The sequence below is a fragment of the Fistularia commersonii genome, chromosome 28 (genome assembly GCF_037954325.1).
Source record: "Fistularia commersonii isolate RoL2024-O1a breed Wild chromosome 28, RoL_Fcom_v1.0, whole genome shotgun sequence".
NCBI classification, from domain to species: domain Eukaryota; kingdom Metazoa; phylum Chordata; class Actinopteri; order Syngnathiformes; family Fistulariidae; genus Fistularia; species Fistularia commersonii.
This window is the reverse complement of record NC_141311.1, coordinates 4,366,197-4,384,721: the sequence shown is the minus strand read 5'-3', so window position 1 is coordinate 4,384,721 and position 18,525 is coordinate 4,366,197. Positions and strand designations below refer to the sequence as shown.

Below are 18,525 nucleotides of genomic sequence, written 5' to 3'. Positions count from 1 at the left end.
GAAGCTTCCAAACACAACAAGAGGCTAAATCACTTATCATTTCAGTGTTTTGGATGTTGTTGCGGCTCGGATTTCCTGACCTCCTCGGTGTGTGGAGGAGAGAAAAAAAAAACTTTATGGAGAAACGGCGGGATGATTTACAACCCCGACCCTGACAGCGGGCAGCCGGCAGCAACGAAGATGACATAGATAGATATTAAGGCATTAGAGGGATTGCGTAATTCCAAAACCCTTTAAAGGAAAGACAAAATTCAAAACATTCAACATTCATTTTATTGGTTTGGTTGTTTTTTTTTTTTGTTTTTTTTGTTTTTTTTTGAGTACAGTGGTTATTCCTGCCCTTTTCCGGCATTCACAGACAAAACAAAAACAAAACAACAACGAAAGGGAACACAAAAATATAGCTTTCTGATGATCCGTGGCTCAGTCTAGTTGTTACGACAGATACAATAGTAACTCTCCGTACCTGATCAGCATTAAATGAAAAAAAAAACAAAAAAAACAAACACAAACACGTAAAAACTGTCAGAAAACGGAACTAATACTTTTGAAATAATGTTTTTTTTTTTATAAAATGACATCACTATTTACATTCAATTTGAATAATTATCATTTCACGAAGAACACGAATGTGAGTCTGGCATTAAAATAAAATAAAAAAAAACAACAAATAAACACTGATTACTTAAAGATGTGATAAAATACATAATATATGATTACAATTAGAAGGTTCCATTATGTACTTTCAAGTGCTATTAATAAAGATGTGCAGGAGGAGGGCTCTCCTGTCGAGAGTGACATAAAAATCAAGGTGCAGCTCAGAGACCGGGGTCCGCAGGTGAAAAGTCAGAGGTTATTTAATTCAGTCAAACCTCCACCTCTGAGACACAGTCAAAGTGGTTAGTAAAAGGGGGGGACGGACGTGAGGAGCGAGGTTCGGGACTTGGGGGGGGCCGCGTGGTCGGGTTCCTAACCGCCGCAGCCTCGGTTATTCGAGAAAAAAAAAGGAAACGTTAGAATGTATTACAGCACGTTTTTTTTTTTTTCTTTTCGTTCCTTGACTACGGGAATATTGTTACGGCGCCGCGTCGCAGGTAGGGGCCGCGTGATCACGCTGCGGTGCGTCAGATGGTTTAGGGGTTAAAGCCAGTGCTTGTTTCTCATCAATGCCAGTTCTGTCACTCAGCACAGAGCTGTCTTTGCATCTGAGGTCTCGTGGCATCAATTCAAGCTGCTCAGCTGAGAAAAAAAACAAAAAAAACAAAATGAAGAGGAGGCTGTTGTTTTCTCCTCTTCTCACCCAAAAGAAGAAAAAAAAAAAAAAATAAGAGTGGCCAGTTCTCTTTTGAAAGCGAACCGTATGCACCGAACGCCGGCCTCATCACAGAAGAAACGACAGGTTTAAACTGGTAATTACCCAACATTAGCAGCTTCTAACAATCCTCTTGAAAAATAGACTTTTTTTTTTTTTTTTTTTATTATTATTCATCTTTTCATTTATAAAAAAATATCTGTAATATCACTAAGCAGTTCTTTTCACCGGACGGGTTTGACTCGCGGTCAAATGTGCTTCTCGTGTTTCACATGTGTGAGAGTGTGAACATGTTAGGTGACTGTGTGAGTGTTTTGTGTATCAGTACGCCCCCCGAGACCCAGGAGGTGTTAGATTGTACTCCCACCCACTTTTACTCGCATCATTCTTTTTCTTTTTTCTTTTTTTTTTATGACCACAGAACGATTCCCTTTCGTGAAATCTCACCTGTGCTAAATCACATTCGCCCTGTCTTTCTGCAGTCTGTCTATTTTTTTTGCGCATGTGTGCATATGTGTGTGTGTGTGTGTGTGTGTGTTCTGATTCCTGGAACGACTGCCTGCGGTTGCTAACAGACAGTCTGCTGGCTGGACAGAGGGCTCTCCAGGGACATGCTGGTAGGAGACAGGTCCGGACGGGCGCGCGGCTTAAACATCGAGGAGATGTAGAACGCCTGCGGATACAGATACAAAACATGTCAGGGAATATACACAGACCACACACGCTGTCAATCATTCGTGTTTATAAACACCGCGAGGGTTCGGAGTGGGCCGAACGGAGGAGGGGATCCATTATTTAAGTTAGGGGGGGGGTCGATATAAGGATTGGGAAACAAATCCCGTGAAGACAGACAGCTGTTATTCAAGAAGTATTTAGAAAACAGTGTCTTTCAACATACCACCCAGTATGCAGTGAGCCCCCCCTGGATGAAGCCCGTGAGCACGTCGGTCGGGTGGTGACGGTAGTCGGAGATGCGGCTCAGGCCGGTGTAGATGGCGATCATCACCAAGATGAACTGCAGCAGTGGCCGCAGCAGCCGAGCTCCTCGCCACGACAACCGAGCCTGTAGGTAAAACTGTGAGAAAGGAGAAGAGCGCTGCTTTTACTCGGATAACGGAGTTCGTCAATTGGTGCGTCTCAGTCAAGGCAGACGTCCACTTGGTCTACGAGCCGGAGGGGGCGAAGAGAAGTTCGCCGTTCGTTCGTTAACGCTATCCGAGAGCCGCTTCCTCCTTTCGTTCGTCACGAGCCCGACAGCGACGCATTGATGCCGTGCCTGTGAAAAACTGGGTCACGGGGCGAGCGCGATGCAGATGCCGCTTTATGAGGTGACTGGACGAGTGTCTGGGCCCGTCAACCTCGAGGGAAACGCGGCCTACATTCCTGCGGGGCGGCCGACGCTCAGAGTCTCTCTCCCGCTCAGACGGACAGAAGGTGTCCTTCTTCCTGCCTTAAACAGAAGCAGCCGGACACGTTTCGGGTGGCACGGAGCTGCAGGTTTTGCTGTGCTGCTGTGCAAGTTTGCACGGTTTGTACGTTAAGCGAGCGACCCCTTAATCATTCTCCTGCAGCTCGAGCTTCTCTTTCAGTTTCAAAATTAGTTTCGCCTCAGATTCGGCAGATCAGAAATATAATAACTGTAGGCGACGCGTCTAATTACAAAAAAAATAAAATCCTTAAAATGTCACCATAGAAATTGACACAATATGCTATTATGCAAATATTCCTCATCCCGAGCACTCAAGGCGCCTCCGTCGTCACCCAGCGCTCATTCTGTGCTCGAATCCTGGAGTCTTTCACTTTCTGAAAAGTGGATCACTGCTGTGTTGGCTTGATTGATGTCAAAAAGCAACGCTGCCTCCAGGAATTGTACTGCCATTGAGCCCGGGAACGGAGTTCTAGTCTCAAACATTGCGCGCGCGAAATATCACAAGTTGCAGAAAATAACTGTACGCATCCCTGACTGGATGGGGACTCCAGATCGCGGGAAAATCAATCGTTAAATGGCTAATGAGGAGGAAAACACGGGAGATTTTAAGGATAATAACGCGCTTTTGTCTGGACTCTAACTGTCATATCTGTCTCACAATGCACCCGAGGCCAGTGGGCAGTGAGGAAAGGGAGCGAGATAAAAAGAAGGGGGAGGCTGGGAGCGGGTGGAAAGGGTGTCTCATGCTGAAAGAAGCCTGTCGATCTCTCAGCGGGCATATTCAGTCCCCCCCTCCCTAAATGAGTCCCAAAACAAGGCCTCCTCTGTCCGTGCAGTCTCTTCATCTATTCATGTCCCTGTGGAAAACATTCTCCCCCATTCTCTCGATCCCCCCGCCCCTTTCCCTCGCTCTGCCTCCCCGGCTCTTTCAGTTTGAAGTAGGATGCCTTCGGAGAATGGCCGCCCTCAAGAGATTCACTCCCATACAATCGGGATACGGGAATATATTTAACAGCACGTGACGGCGCGTCCGCGCATGTTTAATTAACCGATTACGCTGACGGCGACGACGTTCTCTGCGTTCGGGGATCGGTGCAAAAATGAAAATTGAAGGCCCGATATGCTCCCCCAACAACTGAATAACGCAATTACGCACTCAAATGAAAGCAGTCGGACGTGCCGATGTGTTTGTCGGTGTGTAAAGTAGAGGGTACTTACCGCTAGATAGAGCATGGTGTACATTGCAAAGGAAGCATGCCCGGAAAAAAAGGACTTCCTGAAAGAGAAGATCGATATAAGATGCAGAGCGTTTCACACGAACCGTAAAAGCCACGTTACCGTAAACGCCGCCCTTGAGAAACGAGCCGACGAAAAAAAAAAAAAAAAAAAGATGCACGCACACCGCACGTACCTCGCTTCCTCCACCATCTTCTGGTTGGGCTGCGTGCAGGCGACTTGGGGCACGTAGCTACCCGGAGAGCAATTGATGGACGCGTAGGTAACGTTGCAGACGGACAGGAAGTTGGGTCGCAGCCGCCCCACACTGAGCTTGGCCATGTTGGTGAGAGACTGGCCCACGCAGCATCCAAACAGGAAGCTCCCCAGCTCTTTGTATAGGCATGAAATATAGAGGTTGCTGACAAACGCCCGCGAGCGCACGTCTCGGAAACGCACCCGGTAGCATTCGCCCAGGGCGATCTGAAACATAGATGGGAAACGTGTTAAAACGAGACTCGGACGGCGCGTCCCGTGAGTCGTCGGCGTGTATCGTGATCTTACGGTGAGGCCGGTGATGGCTATGCCACCCGCGATCAGCAGGCCGTCGGGGATGGCCTCCCTCTCCACGAAGGGATAGGTGATGCTGGAGTCTCCGCAGAAGAATCCACGTCTATAGGGAGTCACTGCCTTCAGCTCGCACGCAAAGAATGGGATGGAGGCTGATGAGATGTGGCGCGGGGCGGAAGGATGGGCGGGGGGGTAGAAAACAAAAGATGGCTTGATGAGTTTTTGTGGCCTCTGTAACGCTGATCACAGAGGGATGGGGAGCGAGATACGCCGATAAAGGTTACGGGCGAACATAAAGGATGCTTTCTCCTGCGTGGCGGGAGAATGGCGTGAGATGCAACATGAAGCGGGGAAAGCACTTTAAAGAGCATCAGTCATCTGATGCTATGATTTCTAGAATCCGGAGCTGGGGGGGGGGGGGGGGGGTGAAGCATTCCACGCATAGTTGCATTCACCAGAGGAGCAGTGACAGGAAGGGATGAAGCATGAAGAAAATTAAAAAGTAGGAAGAATGTCTTAAGGAATCTGTTAGACGGAAGCCTTGTATATGCCTAAATACGACAAATATAGCCACCCTTTTTTTTTTTCTGTAAATGATCATAGAATCGGAACTTGTATTTCAAATCCTCTGCCAGATGGGTTGACTCAGTTAATAATGCACGGGAGTGGAGTTCATTTCCTGACTAGTAACTAATTGGAAGATTTCTGTATCTGGAGAATGTGTGTCAAGGTCTGGCCCATTTAGTAAACAAACCTCTCCGGGCGGTGGTAATAGGTCACTGTTAAAGTAAGCGAATAACACTTTGACAATAACTTAGGGGGAGTCTGGTGCTTTTAACCTGAAAAGACAAGGACTGAGCTGCGTCGCTTTAGTTTGAGTTGTGCAAAACCAGTGTTTAAATTCCGCCAAAAGCCCAGCCTGCATGCTTCAGTCGCAGTATCCCCCCCGTCATTCCATGAAGTTCAGCGAGAACATGGGACTAATCATTAACCTCTGTGGCTCACTGACATCCCAGGCCTGCTGGTTGGCTGGAACCCACCCAAACCAAAGCACTGTTCCTGCCAGGGAATCTCTCACAGTACGTGACTGAGCTGGGTACAGGCTACATGGTAAGAAAAAAAAAAAAAAAACACAAAAAAAAAAAAAGCAGGGCGAAAGGAGAAATACACAACACACCTAAAGGCACACAAATACAGTGTGTTAGTGCAATGTTTTATGACTGGCAGAGAGTGGGATATTTCAACGTTGGCTTCCGAGTTAATGCAGTCTGCTAATGACAAACTAAAAGCAAACCTTTTTTTTTTTTTTTTTTGCTCATTCAGCATCACGCAACTGATAAACAGGGGTAATAATCCATGGATTGTGAGGCCGTTTGCACAGAAAAAACAAGGAGCAGCTCATTTCAGCCGTTCCTCCACAACTCGGGTTGAGGCCGACAGAGACAAAGAAGATTAGAAAGTGGCAACAAGTTGACACTTTGCAAGACACAGGGCTAAAACCTGGTAGTTTTCCAAAAAAAGAAGAGTTGGAAGGTGTGTGTGTGTGTGAGTGCATGTGTGGATGGGGTGGAGGCACGTTGCAGGCAGACGGGTCGTGACATCTCAATGTGAGAAAGAGAGACAGATAAGGAAACACCCCTTATCTGACCCTGATTTGTCATTCCTCCCCGTATCTGCAGGAATCTCCTCCGACGTACCTACGCAAATCCAGCTATTTTCAACCTGCACGTAAACACCGTCATCCGTTGCTGGAAATGCGTGTGTCACGCACACCCTCAGATGTTTCATCCGGGTAATCGATGTTTAATTAAATGAGGAATGCAGTGAGGCGGAAAATGTCATACCCAATTACTATAACTTTAAGTGTGCGTCAGAGGGACGTTTTGATCCAAGCAGGATATCGCATTTACAATTATAGTTTAATATAAAGCTGATCGGGCAGCGCGGCGGCGCAGTGGCATGCGCCTCCGCCTGACGGCGGGAAGGTCCTCGGTTTGATTCCGTCTTTCTGTGTGGGGTTTTGCACGTTCTGCATCCGTGTCCACCCACAGTCCAAAAACACGTAGCAGTTTTAATGGAGACCCTAAATTGGCAGGACATTTGAATGGCGGTGAATGGTTGCATCTCCTTCTAACACACGTGAATGAGAGGGTGAATGGTTGCATGTTTCGCTGTGATTTCCTAGTGAAAGTGAACAGTTGTTTGTGTCTTTAGGACGTGCGAATGTTGCTCGTCTCTATACGCCGCCTTGCGATCGACTAGCGACCCATCCACGGTGCAACGTGCTCTAATAACAGCTGGAACGGGCTCCAGCGCCCACGCCTTCCTGAATAATAGTTAATGAATAAATATATATGTAATCATCTGGCCGCCGATCGGTCGTCCGACTCCCGAAGAACCGCAGCTTCCTTGTTTTGAATTGTAGTTGCACGGTGGCGTCGGTTTGTTGCGTGCTGTTGTTGCTGCAGAACATATAAAACGGGTTTTATATGCATTGTATTCTTTTTATATGCAGAGAGGCGGGTCAAGATGAAAGGGCCTGAAAATAATGCTCGTATAAAAAAAAAAGCCTACTGTCTTGGGTACAGACCTGACTATACAAATCAATTTTGTGATGCAGTTATTTAATTTCTATTTTGATCAGGTTATAGCAATTGAATCACTGCAAATACTGGACTTGAAAGCAGCATTCATCCAGAGAGGAACGGAAAGGGTCGGTGTCACTTCAGGGTAACCGCATTATTGTGATCGACTGTTGACTGTTATGGAGAGGGAGGAGAAGAAGGCACTTAGCACAATATGAAGAGCATGTTTCATATTTAGCATCAGCAAAACACCACTCTTGACCCGCCGTTCCGTTATCTCTCCCCCTTTGGGCTAATTTCCGACGTGAATGTTTCCGAAGCCCTTTCGTTTTCGGCCCGTAGGGATTTTTTGAATAGAATATTGGAACATTTAGAACCGCATTGATACGATTTGCAGTTTTTGGCTATGAATGGGGGGCATCGCTGTGGTCCATTCAAAACCTAATAGGACCTCAAACCTGAATGAAAGAATGTCATGTTTGCAGAAATGAAAACGCCTCCCGATGAAAAATATTCAAGCCTTGACAAAGAATCGGGGATGTAGTAATTCAGGGCGGCACGGCGGCACAGTGGTTTGCGCTTCTCACATGAAGAGGGTCCCTGATTGGATTCCGATAGGGCGCCTTTCCGCGTGGAGCCTGGATGCTCTCCTTGCATGTTCTGTTTCTGCTTGGGTTTCAATGGAAACCCTAAATTTCCATTCATTGTGAATGAGAGGGTGAAGGATTGCATGTGTCTAAGTGATGCACCGGCGGGTGAACTTGCAACTCAAACTGCAGGATAAGCAATATAGAGAATATATGAATGAATGAATTTTGACACAAGCGCCCTCTACGGTTACATCTTCCATACCTTCGTGCTCAGTGATAGACTAATATTACATTAGCTTCTGCTTCCCCCGTCACAGAGTAGCATCTAATCCGCCAGTCAAAGTCACACAGAGACGACGATGATGTATAATCTTCCAGATTTATTATTTTTTAAAGTAGTATTTTTAGAGACTCCTAAACTAAGCTGACATGTCTTCGTGGAAAATTGCTTGACTAATGCGAGATATACAGATCTTTTGGCTTTTCCCACATCCATTGATCCCCCTCCGCTGCGTCACCATCGGCTTTCACAACACGGAATTAATTTGTCGATATCTACATTTTCTCCCACTGACGGGATTTTAACGACAGACTCTCCATTAAGGCCTAAACCCATTAAGACCCGGAGGCTCCATGGTTTCATTGGGGAAATGAATTTCTTCAAACATCGGTCGGACACAGAGTTCTAATGGGAACTATGAAACGCCGTGCCAGGTAGAAGCTCGGTTTATGACCCCAAGGTTCGCCATTACTGACGGTTTGTGTACTAATGGCTTCGCGCTAATGGCCACGAGCCAGGTCGACTTCTCGGTAAACAAAGTGGAGCAAAGTTCTCCTCGTCATAAATAAAATAAACATCAACGACAGCTCTGTCAAATCCTCGGTGCCGACCAATAAAAACAAACTGACAGTGATGCATGGGAGGTTATTCGGCATCCGCGCGCGCTCCTATGGAGATGTCAAGCTTCTGTGTCCCAGTCAACCTCTATGCTTTACAACTACATTTTAACAGTTTTCACAACAAGAAACAAAAGGCCTCCGGAGAACTCCGCATCATCTGTCAAGCAGCTGTGAGCCAACCTACCCACCTGGCCACCGAGGCTCGCTCAAAAGGGGAGCCGGCACAGCGGGGACCGCGTGGGCAACCAGAAAGTGGCCAGAAAGAGCGGGTCGACTCACACAGCCGGTCCAAAAAGTACCGCTGCCCGGGCCTGAAATCCAAAGCGGGAATGCATTTGAATAGTCAAAGGGGTCAGAAAGAAAGGACGAAGGGGAGGGAGGAGACGGGGAGAAAGAGGAGGAATAGGAGCAAAAGGGATGGATGTGTGGCTCAATCAAGAAAAAAAAAAACCTCTTCTGGTTCTAATTTACACATCTATGACCACAACCCAGAATGAGCTCACTGTGAGAGGAAAACAACGAGAAATAAAAGAAAAACAAAAGTGTTGGAGGGTACAGTCGAAGGAAAGCGGGGCGGACGGTGCTTCGGCGCTCCATCGGCTTAGGGACGCGTATGTTGGGATCAATACGGCATCAAACTAAAAACTAGGGTAAAATTCGTGGCCGTGGGGCGAAAACATCGACAAACGGGGGAGAGGGCAGCTCTACCGGGGGTGAGAAAAAACTGCCGAGATGGAGCCAGTAAAGATGCGGCGAGGTTTTTTTCTTTACGGAGAACAGCAGACGGAGGTGATTAGCGGTGGTACTGGAATGCGAGGGTCAAAAATCTGGGCTCTTCTGGGACCCGCTCTGTAAACACCACCCGGCCTCAGCCAGAGGAAGACCCCCGACTCGCATACACGCTCGCATACACACAGAAAACCGCACTCGGATGCAAACAAACCGAATCCGCAGCCAACCAAACAAACCGCCAAAAACAACCGGCACCTGAAAAAAAAAGCAGCAGACCAGCCTGTAATAATATGACCGAGCCAACCGCAGAAGTCCCAACGTACAATTAAACACTCGTAAGGACATGTACTGCAGCAAACATTCATTATGACAGACCCAAATGAATTTCAGAGAATACTGCTACTGCTGTCGAACAAAAAAAAAAAAAAAAAAAAGCCACCGCATCTTTTTACAGATGCGTTTAACTCGGCCCGAAGTTCCGTCCAAGCCACAGCGATGACCATCTGTTCCGTCGCATCCAATAATATTTGACCGTACAGGATCAGACCCGCTCCACGTTTGCCCTTTGATAGAGTTGGAGGGCGTACAATTAGTGACCTGTCAACACCGCTCCATCTGGCCGGCAGCTTAGGACGGGGCCGAGTCTGGGCCGTATCCCAGTTAGCCGCGGCACCCTTCAGGGGTGGTCCGCCCCGAACGGGCCCCTCACCAGCTCGCATGCGTGCCAACATTTCCCGTCTGCATTCGGAGGCTGCTTGTTTAGCTCCGAGACGCCGCGAAAAAATAATAAGCCGGTTTACTGAATTGCAAAGTGTCGTAATTTGGTTCGCCGCGAGCGCGATAATCCCCGGTAATGTCATTAGGGGAAGCGTCCCGATGGTCCGCCCCGCCCCTGCGCGCCCATATGCGGAAAAGTTTGCATTCCGCCGGGTGGGCTTTTACTACAATTTGCACTCGGGCCGATCTTCCAGCAACCCTCGATTCACACCGAGTCATCTAGTTCAAGGAGGGGGAGGAAAAAAAAAAGGCATTGTTTTTTTTACGCGTCGCCCAATTTTTGAGAAAGGGTCTTTGTTTGAGTCTGTTTTTGCGCCACAGCTCGAGATGAGGCGCACAAAAGAAAAGAAACAGATACGGCGTCTGTCCTGTGAGCGCAGGTAACAGGAGATGAAGTCATTCACGCCGAGGCCGTGGTTATGATGAACCGCAAACTCAATTAAAAGAAGGAGCTGGAAAGAGTTCGCTCCGGGAGGCGGGGATTCCTCTTCTCTCCCGGTGGGCCGAGCCAGGTAGCAAGGTGGGGATCGGGGCGGGTGTTTTTTCCCGTAACGGGCCGGCTTGTTCTGTTTCGTCTGCCCCGATGAGAGCGCAAAGAGGCACAAAGGGTCCGAGGAGCCACAACACTCCTCGGCCCTTTTGTCAACCGCCGTGTATTATCAGCGTCTGCTGCAGCTTGACTCTTCGAGCGACGCCTCTCATATCTCGTATGTTGTTGTGGATCAACAACGCCTTCCGCATAAGCCATCCAGGTTCGCGTTCTTTTGTATTTTACGCTGCAGGTGTCTGAGGCATAGCAAGGGTGGGGGTGCAGAGAGGCTCAAGTACTGCTGATGAAAAAATGCGAGGATTCATTGAAAGAGAAAAAAACCGTGGCATAAATACATGCCTCTGTGAGTGAAACAAATACTTGAGTGCTAATAAGGTTGAAAAAAGTTGGAGTTATGTTGGGAAAACCTCTTAGGCGGAAGGAAAAGTATTTATTTAAAGTCCTGGGATTCGTGACTGCGAAACAAAAAAAAAAAAAAAGTTAAACATGGAAAACAACAAACCCAGAGGTTTTGATAAAATGGAAAAGTCTGATTTAACAATTTGACAAAATAATGCATATGAGAGACGTGTTGGGGAAAAGGTGAACTTTAGACTGTGGAAAATTACAGCCCTGTCATTCAGAGATATCAGAGGCACATTTAGCCGCTGATCCCTTCCCACTTAGGGAGAGATTACCATGTCAATGAATATCTGACTCTCAGTCAGTACTTTGCATACTTAGCATTCATATAGAATATAAACTGATACATACATATGAATGTGCGAATTAATGGAATGCATACAAAATATGCAAAGTATTAAACCCTGCTTTTTATGTATTTTGAGTTTCATTGACATTCCAGGGGAAGCATCACTTACTTTATAATTGAATGTATTTACTGAAGCATTTTACCTGTTTGTAGAGTTTTTAGACTGTGTGTGTGTGCGTGTGTGTGTTTTGCCCCTCTGTTAGTAGCTGCTGCTGGCCAGTGCAGGCATGCTTTGCACAGCTGCTTCTGTTCTCTCCACAATTCACTGACCTGCTTCCTGGAGCCCGGTTCTGGAGTTCAGGGCATGAGTGGGGAGCTGTGGAGCGGTGCTGAGCGCCTGCCTGCCTGTCTGATTCAGCAGGAACATGAAGGACCTGCCACTGTGGTATGTACCTTGGAAACTTTAAAGGGGACCTTTGGTGTTTTGTTTTGTTTTGTTTTGTTTTGGGTTGGGTTTTTTTTTTTTTTTGCTGTAGAAAGGTAGGGCGTGCGCTGCGAGTGAGGTGAGCTGGGATCTGACGGTGTGTGACGGGCGACACGGCGTCGATGTTCAGACGGCAGGAGAGGGGAACGGGACGGTTACGGGATTTTTGTGCGGAAAGAACCGAAGTTTGTTTTGCAGCTGGAACAATTTCATACCAGAACTTGAGAGGATGTGGTAGCAACGTCTCCGGCAGGTGAAATATGACACAGTGATATAATGGACTCGCTGATGGAAAACAATGGCTCGGTGCCATTAGCGGCTATCTAAGGCTCCTTATGGGGGAGATGGAAAAGGATGAGTAATTAGTTCTGACAGACACAATGGCTGGGCTTTAACATCTGCGTTCGGCTTCTCGTAGATACTTTGATGGTATGGCTCCCCAAACCCACTCTGGCTAATGAGCGCCGAAGATTCACTCATTACAGTAAATAACTACGGACAACATCGGGCACTAATGGAACCCTCAATGAAGAGAAGATTGCCACGGCCTCATTAAAAGTACATTTAAAGCTATTCACTTTTAAGAAACTTTCCGATGCGTCTCCGAGTTGTACTTTCCTCGCTTAGACGTAAACAACCCGCAAAGGATAAAGATCCCTCTGGCAATCCCGAAGGGTCTCGTCTCTGTGGAAGGACTCCAACCTCTTCTGCAGATCCTCCACCCCCGGTGTCAGAAGCTTTTCCGTCCCCCCACCCCCTCCGTTCTTCTTCCCCGGGGCGGCTCCTTCGCTCCAGCTATCGCCTGCCCCTCGACCTCCAGGCAAGCGGAGAGGCGTTCAACACCTAAGCCGGCTCTGGTTTGCTAATTCTGTTCCTTCTGCAACGCAAGACGAGTAGCGGATGCATTAATACGGTACCAAAAACAAAAAGGAAGAGTCAGCACAATCCCCCCCCCACACACACACACACACACACACACAAGCTAATCATTGGCCTGATACATTTTTAATGGCTCTCCATTTGTCAGACGTCGAGTGACGCCAGTCGCCCGAGCCCGAGACGCACCAGCAAAAACAGCAAAAACTAATTTGTCAACAAACAACTTGCACATGGCAGGTGCAGTGGGTGATCTTCATTGGCACACACACACACACACACACACACACACTCCCAGACTTTTTCTTGTATCAACGTGCACACACACACACGGGAGACGGCGTAATATCCCTGGAGTAACGCACACCGACGTGCTGTGACGCGTTGGCTGCTTGCATCGGGCGCGTTTCTTGGCCAAAAAAATGCGGTGTCTCTTTAAACCCACCGCGCATTTAACATGGCCGGAGAAACACTCTATACTCCAATTGAGGTTTTCAGGGAAATGAAAAGGATGGAAGAGAGTCGGGGGGAGGGAGAAGCCCAAGCGAGGGACGGTTTTTTACGTGTTTCAGATCTCCGGGAGAGATATCGTTCCCCCTCGTCCCGGCATGCCGCTTCACGTCTACAACAAAGACTCACACACACACACACACACGGCGAGCCGCGAAGACGAATATGGCGTCCTGTTTCCTGCAGCGTTACGGCCGACCCGCATGCGTGAATCAACATCCAGATTATTCCCTCCGGGTTGTCTACCGGCCCTGCTCGAGCTGGACGGCTGATCCCGAATGAAACGATTTCACCGTCAAGCTGCACGGGAGGGCGAGCGCGGCGTCGGTGACGACCTCCTGCGAGACCTCCCCGCTAAATGGCAGGGTTTCAAGAGACACTTTCAATAAATTCCAAATGATAGTCAATAACTGTCTTTATTGGGGGGGGCCGACAGGATAAGGACCACCTGTGCGGGAGGGGTGTGGGTGGGAGGGAGGGGGGGGTCAGCGCCGCGGGCCTGTCGCCGCACGCTCGGCGGACACGACAAACACCGCTGACCCCCGGGTGACTGGACAATTGATCTGAGACGAAGCCACGGGGCGAACGCACTCTCGGGTCTCCTCCGGTCCGGCCAGGAATGCACTTTAACGCGCCAGGAAACGCGAGGGCAGACCGAAGCATTCGCGTACGGCGTCTGCCGACAATGAGCTTAGCCGGGACAATCCATCTCTGCGAAGCATCTGTCGCGAGCGTGTCAGAACAGCCCCGCGAAAAAACAACTCCTGATTGCTAAGGTGCCGCTATGAGTCGTTCGGAGAATCGCCGCCATCTGATAGCCGAGGCCTGGGTTACTGTCTTCGTCGTCAGAAGATTACAACGACGTCTCGATGCGAGTACAATTACAAACAAAACAAAACAAAAAAAAAAACAGCTAATGGCTGGATGAGAAGGGGGGGGGGGGGGGGGGGGGGGCGCTCCGGGGTGAAATTCCACAGTTACAGTCGTCAAAGAGTCTCTTCACGGGAGAAGTAAAGAAAGGGGGGGGATACTCACGATGGCATTTTTTACAGAAAATTGTGTTAGTCAGAGATAAAAAACATGAAGGCGCCAATTCATATCCAATAAGTCGCGGCATTCACCGCTAAATGCCGACGGATGAGTCAAGGTCAGATAGCAGGCGCGATGAGGGGAACAGGACGCAGACAGGCAGGATGCACACAGACAAACTGGAATCTGTACGTAATCTAATAACTATAATCTCTACCAGCTGCACGTCTGGGCGGAACAATGACTTTTATTGTGCTATTTCGTTCATTACTGCGCTGTAACGGGAGAACGCTGATCAACTTATGGTGTGCGTTGTTTAATTGGCGGCGTCGCGGTGGTTAAACCCCAGGATCCCGCGCGTAAAGCGGAGAAATGTCACGGTCCTCGCCGGGGTCGTTTCATCCCGCGACTCTACGTCTTCATGGTATCAAGCTAGAGGAGGTATTAGCGGCGGGCATCCGATTGTAGTCTTCGTAATGATGTGCCGCCGGCGTGGGATTCTGAAGCCCCTCTGTTTGGTCTCGTCGCTGTTATCGAGCCAGAGAAGGTGAGAGGGGTCAAGGCGCACAATGGCAGGGAGCGCAGCGTGTGAGGCCATTTCCTCAGCGCCGCTGATTGACGTAGGCTTGCTAGCCGCTTCCTGAACACGGAGCGGAGCCGCAAAGATGCGTGTCATAAACAGCTCACGGCAGAAAGAGCTCCTTCGCGATGTTGTTTGTCTGCCGAGGCAACCCTCGAGGTTTTAACCGCCTGCCGGGACAGCGGACCTGTCGGTCCAGTTCCGCGCCCGGCGTTTCTCAGACAAAGTCGTCGTTCATGCATGCAAACGCGCTCCGCCGAGATTCCCTTTCCTGATTATTAAAACCATAAAAATAGTCACTCCTCCAAAACTTTGAACCGCAGGTCACGAGGCGGGTGTGAGCACATAGAAAATGTAAATAAATATTCGAGCTATTGAGTGCGTTTCTTCCCATTTCATTGATTGAAGGACTCGATACCGCTTTCAGTTTTGATCCGGCCCATCTGTCTCGGATGTGAAACAAAGTTGAGTGGAAAGGGATCGCTGAATCTCACGATAGTTGCCATAGAAACCTGCTGTCTCCCTAGATGTCGCCCTGGAACGCTCGAAGGACCAAGAAATAAATCAATTACAATCTCTCTTCCCAGATACGATATTATTTATGATAATCCCACACAATCCTTTTGGTTTCATATTGACTTCCAGTGTGAACTTCAGAAACAGGAAGTAGAGCCCCATAAAGTTGCATTGTGATATCTTATATCTATCCCACCAACATTTTTCTTTTATATACATATATATATATATATATATATATTGGGGTTTATGCTGATGCTTGTTTTCTGTGTGATTTGGGGGTTGCTGGGAATTTTGTGGGTGCAAGAAATTCTGTTGTTTTTCTTTTTTACCTGGAATTGAGCGGGAACAGTTGGTTGTATTGCAGGCTTATGTGGCGCGACTGTGGCCAACAACAGTTATTGCTCATTAAACAGACATTTGACCGTCACCCTGGTGTTTCCCTGACTAAAACACTACAATATATATACATATATATATATATATATATGATTTCAGATGAACTGTTCCTTTAAGTTACAACTCACATTTATTGAGTAAATAGTAGATTCCCTGTTATCAAAGTGTATTCTGGCTCAGACAACAACAATGATACAGCTGGATATGAAACAAAAACCAAAACAGTGTAAGACTGGTTCCCACACATTGAGGCCTCCGGTCAAATATGTGCGCGTTGCTCATTCACGTGTTACCACATAGGTACAGACGTGCACAATGTAAATGCTAATGCTTTTGTGTTGCATCAATGTGTATGTGTGTATGTGTGTGTGTGTGTGTGTGTGTGTGTGTGTGTGTGTGTGTGTGTGTGTGTGTCCGGGCAGAGTGCAGCGCACAGTTAACCGTCGCACGAGCACGGGAATGTTTTTATCCCGATTCCCACGTTCCTCTCTCGGGAACTTGGGAGGCGTTACCATGGGAACAGATGACTTCCCGGGACAGTTCTGATCCGGCCAGCTGACCCCCCCCCCCCCCCCCCCCCACACACACACACACACACACACACACACACACACACACACACACACACCACCCCCCAGGAACCCCCCCTCCACACACTCCAACGTGCACAGATTTCCTCCAGCACTTTCCACTTGACTTCTGGAGAAATGCTTTGCAGCTTCGTTAACTTTCACGAATGGCCTCAGCGGCGTGACCCCCCACCCCACCCCACCCCCACCCAGCCACCCCCACATGAAGTTAACGCCGACAAAAACTTTCCTGCACCTCTTTTTTAAAAGTGGGAAATGATCTTTGTGCGCATACGCTGCCTCGCCAGCACTATTCCCCTGTAATAAGCGTGTAATAACAGTGTAATAGCAGCGTAATAACGCATGTCTTACCGACGCAGACGCAAATAACATCCAGCCCCACGAGCATCCTCCTCTTGGTGCAAACGGGGGTCTCCTCGTCGGCTTGGCTGACGAAGTGCTTCCCGGCCCCGTTCTCCTTCCCCTCCCCGGCTCCTCCGCTGTCCGCCAGCCGCAGCTGCAGCTCCGCGTCCCGCGGCAGCGTGTCGCCGTGGGCGCCGGTGGAATTGAACTTTTGCATTGCTTCCAACGACGACTTCTCTGGAGAGGGCGGGAGAAAGACTTCGAGATAAACTTGATGGAAATTCCCAAACTTTTCTATTCTTTTTTTTTTTTTTTGTAATGTTCTTTCTTCTTTTTTTTATTTTTTTTTTCCTCAGTCCGACCGTCGGCGCGGAAAATCCATGGCACCGGGGTTTGACAGGCGCGGATCTGGTCGGTCGGCTTGCGGGGTGGGGAGGGGTGGAGGGGAGGGGGGGTCACCGCTGCACCGAGCGGCGGGAGGAGGCCTGAGAAAACACAAACATCCGAGCTGAACTGACTTCGGCGATTTAATCCCCCTCCTCCTCCTCCTCCTCCTCCTCCTCCTCCTCCTCCTCTTCCTCCTACTCCACCAGCACCACCACCTCCACAACTTCTCAGTGGGAGTGTGTTCGGGCTCTGCAAGCCAGCGCTCACATCTGAGGGAACCATCAACCCGAAGGACGGGGGTTTCAAAATAAAAGCACAGCTGAGTTCATTTCCTCGGTCAAAAAGGGTTTATTTTGGTTTGGAAAAAAAAAAAAAAAAAAAAAACATGGCGAGGTGTGTGTGTATGTGACTTAACCGAGCTGCAAAAAGAGTAAAAAATAAAAAAAGCAACCGGATCGATATCCACCGATCAATCAGGGAGGGGGGGGGGGAGGGGGGATCATAACGTGATCGATTCCCTTGATCTGACAGCCGGAACGACCGATCCCTGTCACGGCCGCGGGTCCGATCGACCCGTGCTCTCCCGGAACACGTCCCACGACGCCCTCGGCGCTGCCCTTTTATAACTCTTTCTTTTCTAATAATTATTATTTCCTAGAGAAAATGCAAAGTTCACACGCACCCGAGCAGAACTCCAATAACCTTCCCACGGAGGACATCATGGTCTGATCTCCAAGTTTTGTTTCCCCTTGCATTTATTTTTACATGCAAATAAAAAATGAACACACGTAAAAAAAAAAAAAAAAAAAAAATTTAAAAAAAATTAAAAATTAAATCATGCGTTATTACACGCTTATTACAAAAATCAGGGCAAAACTTGGTTATAAGCGATAAGCGTGTGTCCGCAGGACGTTTCCTGCCACCTTGTGTGAGGACAAAGGAACATCATCTCATGTTTTCACCTGGATGAACGTCACCCTCTGAGACAGGTTTAAACTTGCCATTTTGTTTGAATTTTGTTTTTATTTTTTAGTTTTTGGTGGGGCTGGAGGGGATTCTGTTTTATAGGATATTTCAGATCAATTTTTATTGCGATAAACACGGTGGTCTGATGGTGTTTTCCACGTGGAGCAGTTCTGGAGCACATTTTTTTTAAATGATTTTCAGAAACACAACATGCGAAAGTATTAGGCGACAGCGGTTGAAGATGCGCGCGGCCTTCTGCCTCGACCGAAACAACGCGATAATTATTCTAATTATCAGTTTGCGGGGCTTCTTCTGAGATGGATGGCGACCGTGCCTTCAGAAAACTTTTTTTCGGCACAAACAACTCCAGTTGAAACATGTATGACGCCCCCAAACACACACAAAAAAAATAAAATAATTCACATTTGTACGGTTGGTCTAATTTTTCATTTCTAAAATACTCCAAAATTATTATGAGAAATATTATAATATATG

The 18,525-nt window shown here is 48.0% G+C and overlaps 1 protein-coding gene across 1 annotated transcript; it reads right to left on the bottom strand.

Moving 5' to 3' along the window:
• Positions 1-255: 255 nt before the first annotated feature.
• On the bottom strand, positions 256-17,217 carry ppap2d (phosphatidic acid phosphatase type 2D). Its single transcript, XM_086176341.1, has 6 exons — positions 16,687-17,217; positions 4,521-4,678; positions 4,153-4,439; positions 3,960-4,017; positions 2,211-2,387; positions 256-1,985 (listed from the first exon to the last, which is right to left on the bottom strand). The coding sequence occupies exons 1-6, from the start codon at positions 16,892-16,894 to the stop codon at positions 1,881-1,883; spliced, it is 993 nt and encodes a 330-aa protein (XP_086032467.1). The 5' UTR covers positions 16,895-17,217; the 3' UTR covers positions 256-1,880.
• Positions 17,218-18,525: the final 1,308 nt, after the last annotated feature.

Bases quoted from the DNA above. Each gene is read 5' to 3' on its own strand.
- ppap2d (XM_086176341.1), bottom strand. From the start codon at position 16,894: ATGCAAAAGTTCAATTCCACCGGCGCCCACGGCGACACGCTGCCGCGG. The intron at 4,018-4,152 runs GTACGTGCGGTG...CTTCTCTTTCAG, and splicing joins AAGATGGTGGAGGAAGCGAG to GAAGTCCTTTTTTTCCGGGC. The intron at 1,986-2,210 runs GTATGTTGAAAG...CTGTATCCGCAG, and splicing joins GGCTCACTGCATACTGGGTG to GCGTTCTACATCTCCTCGAT.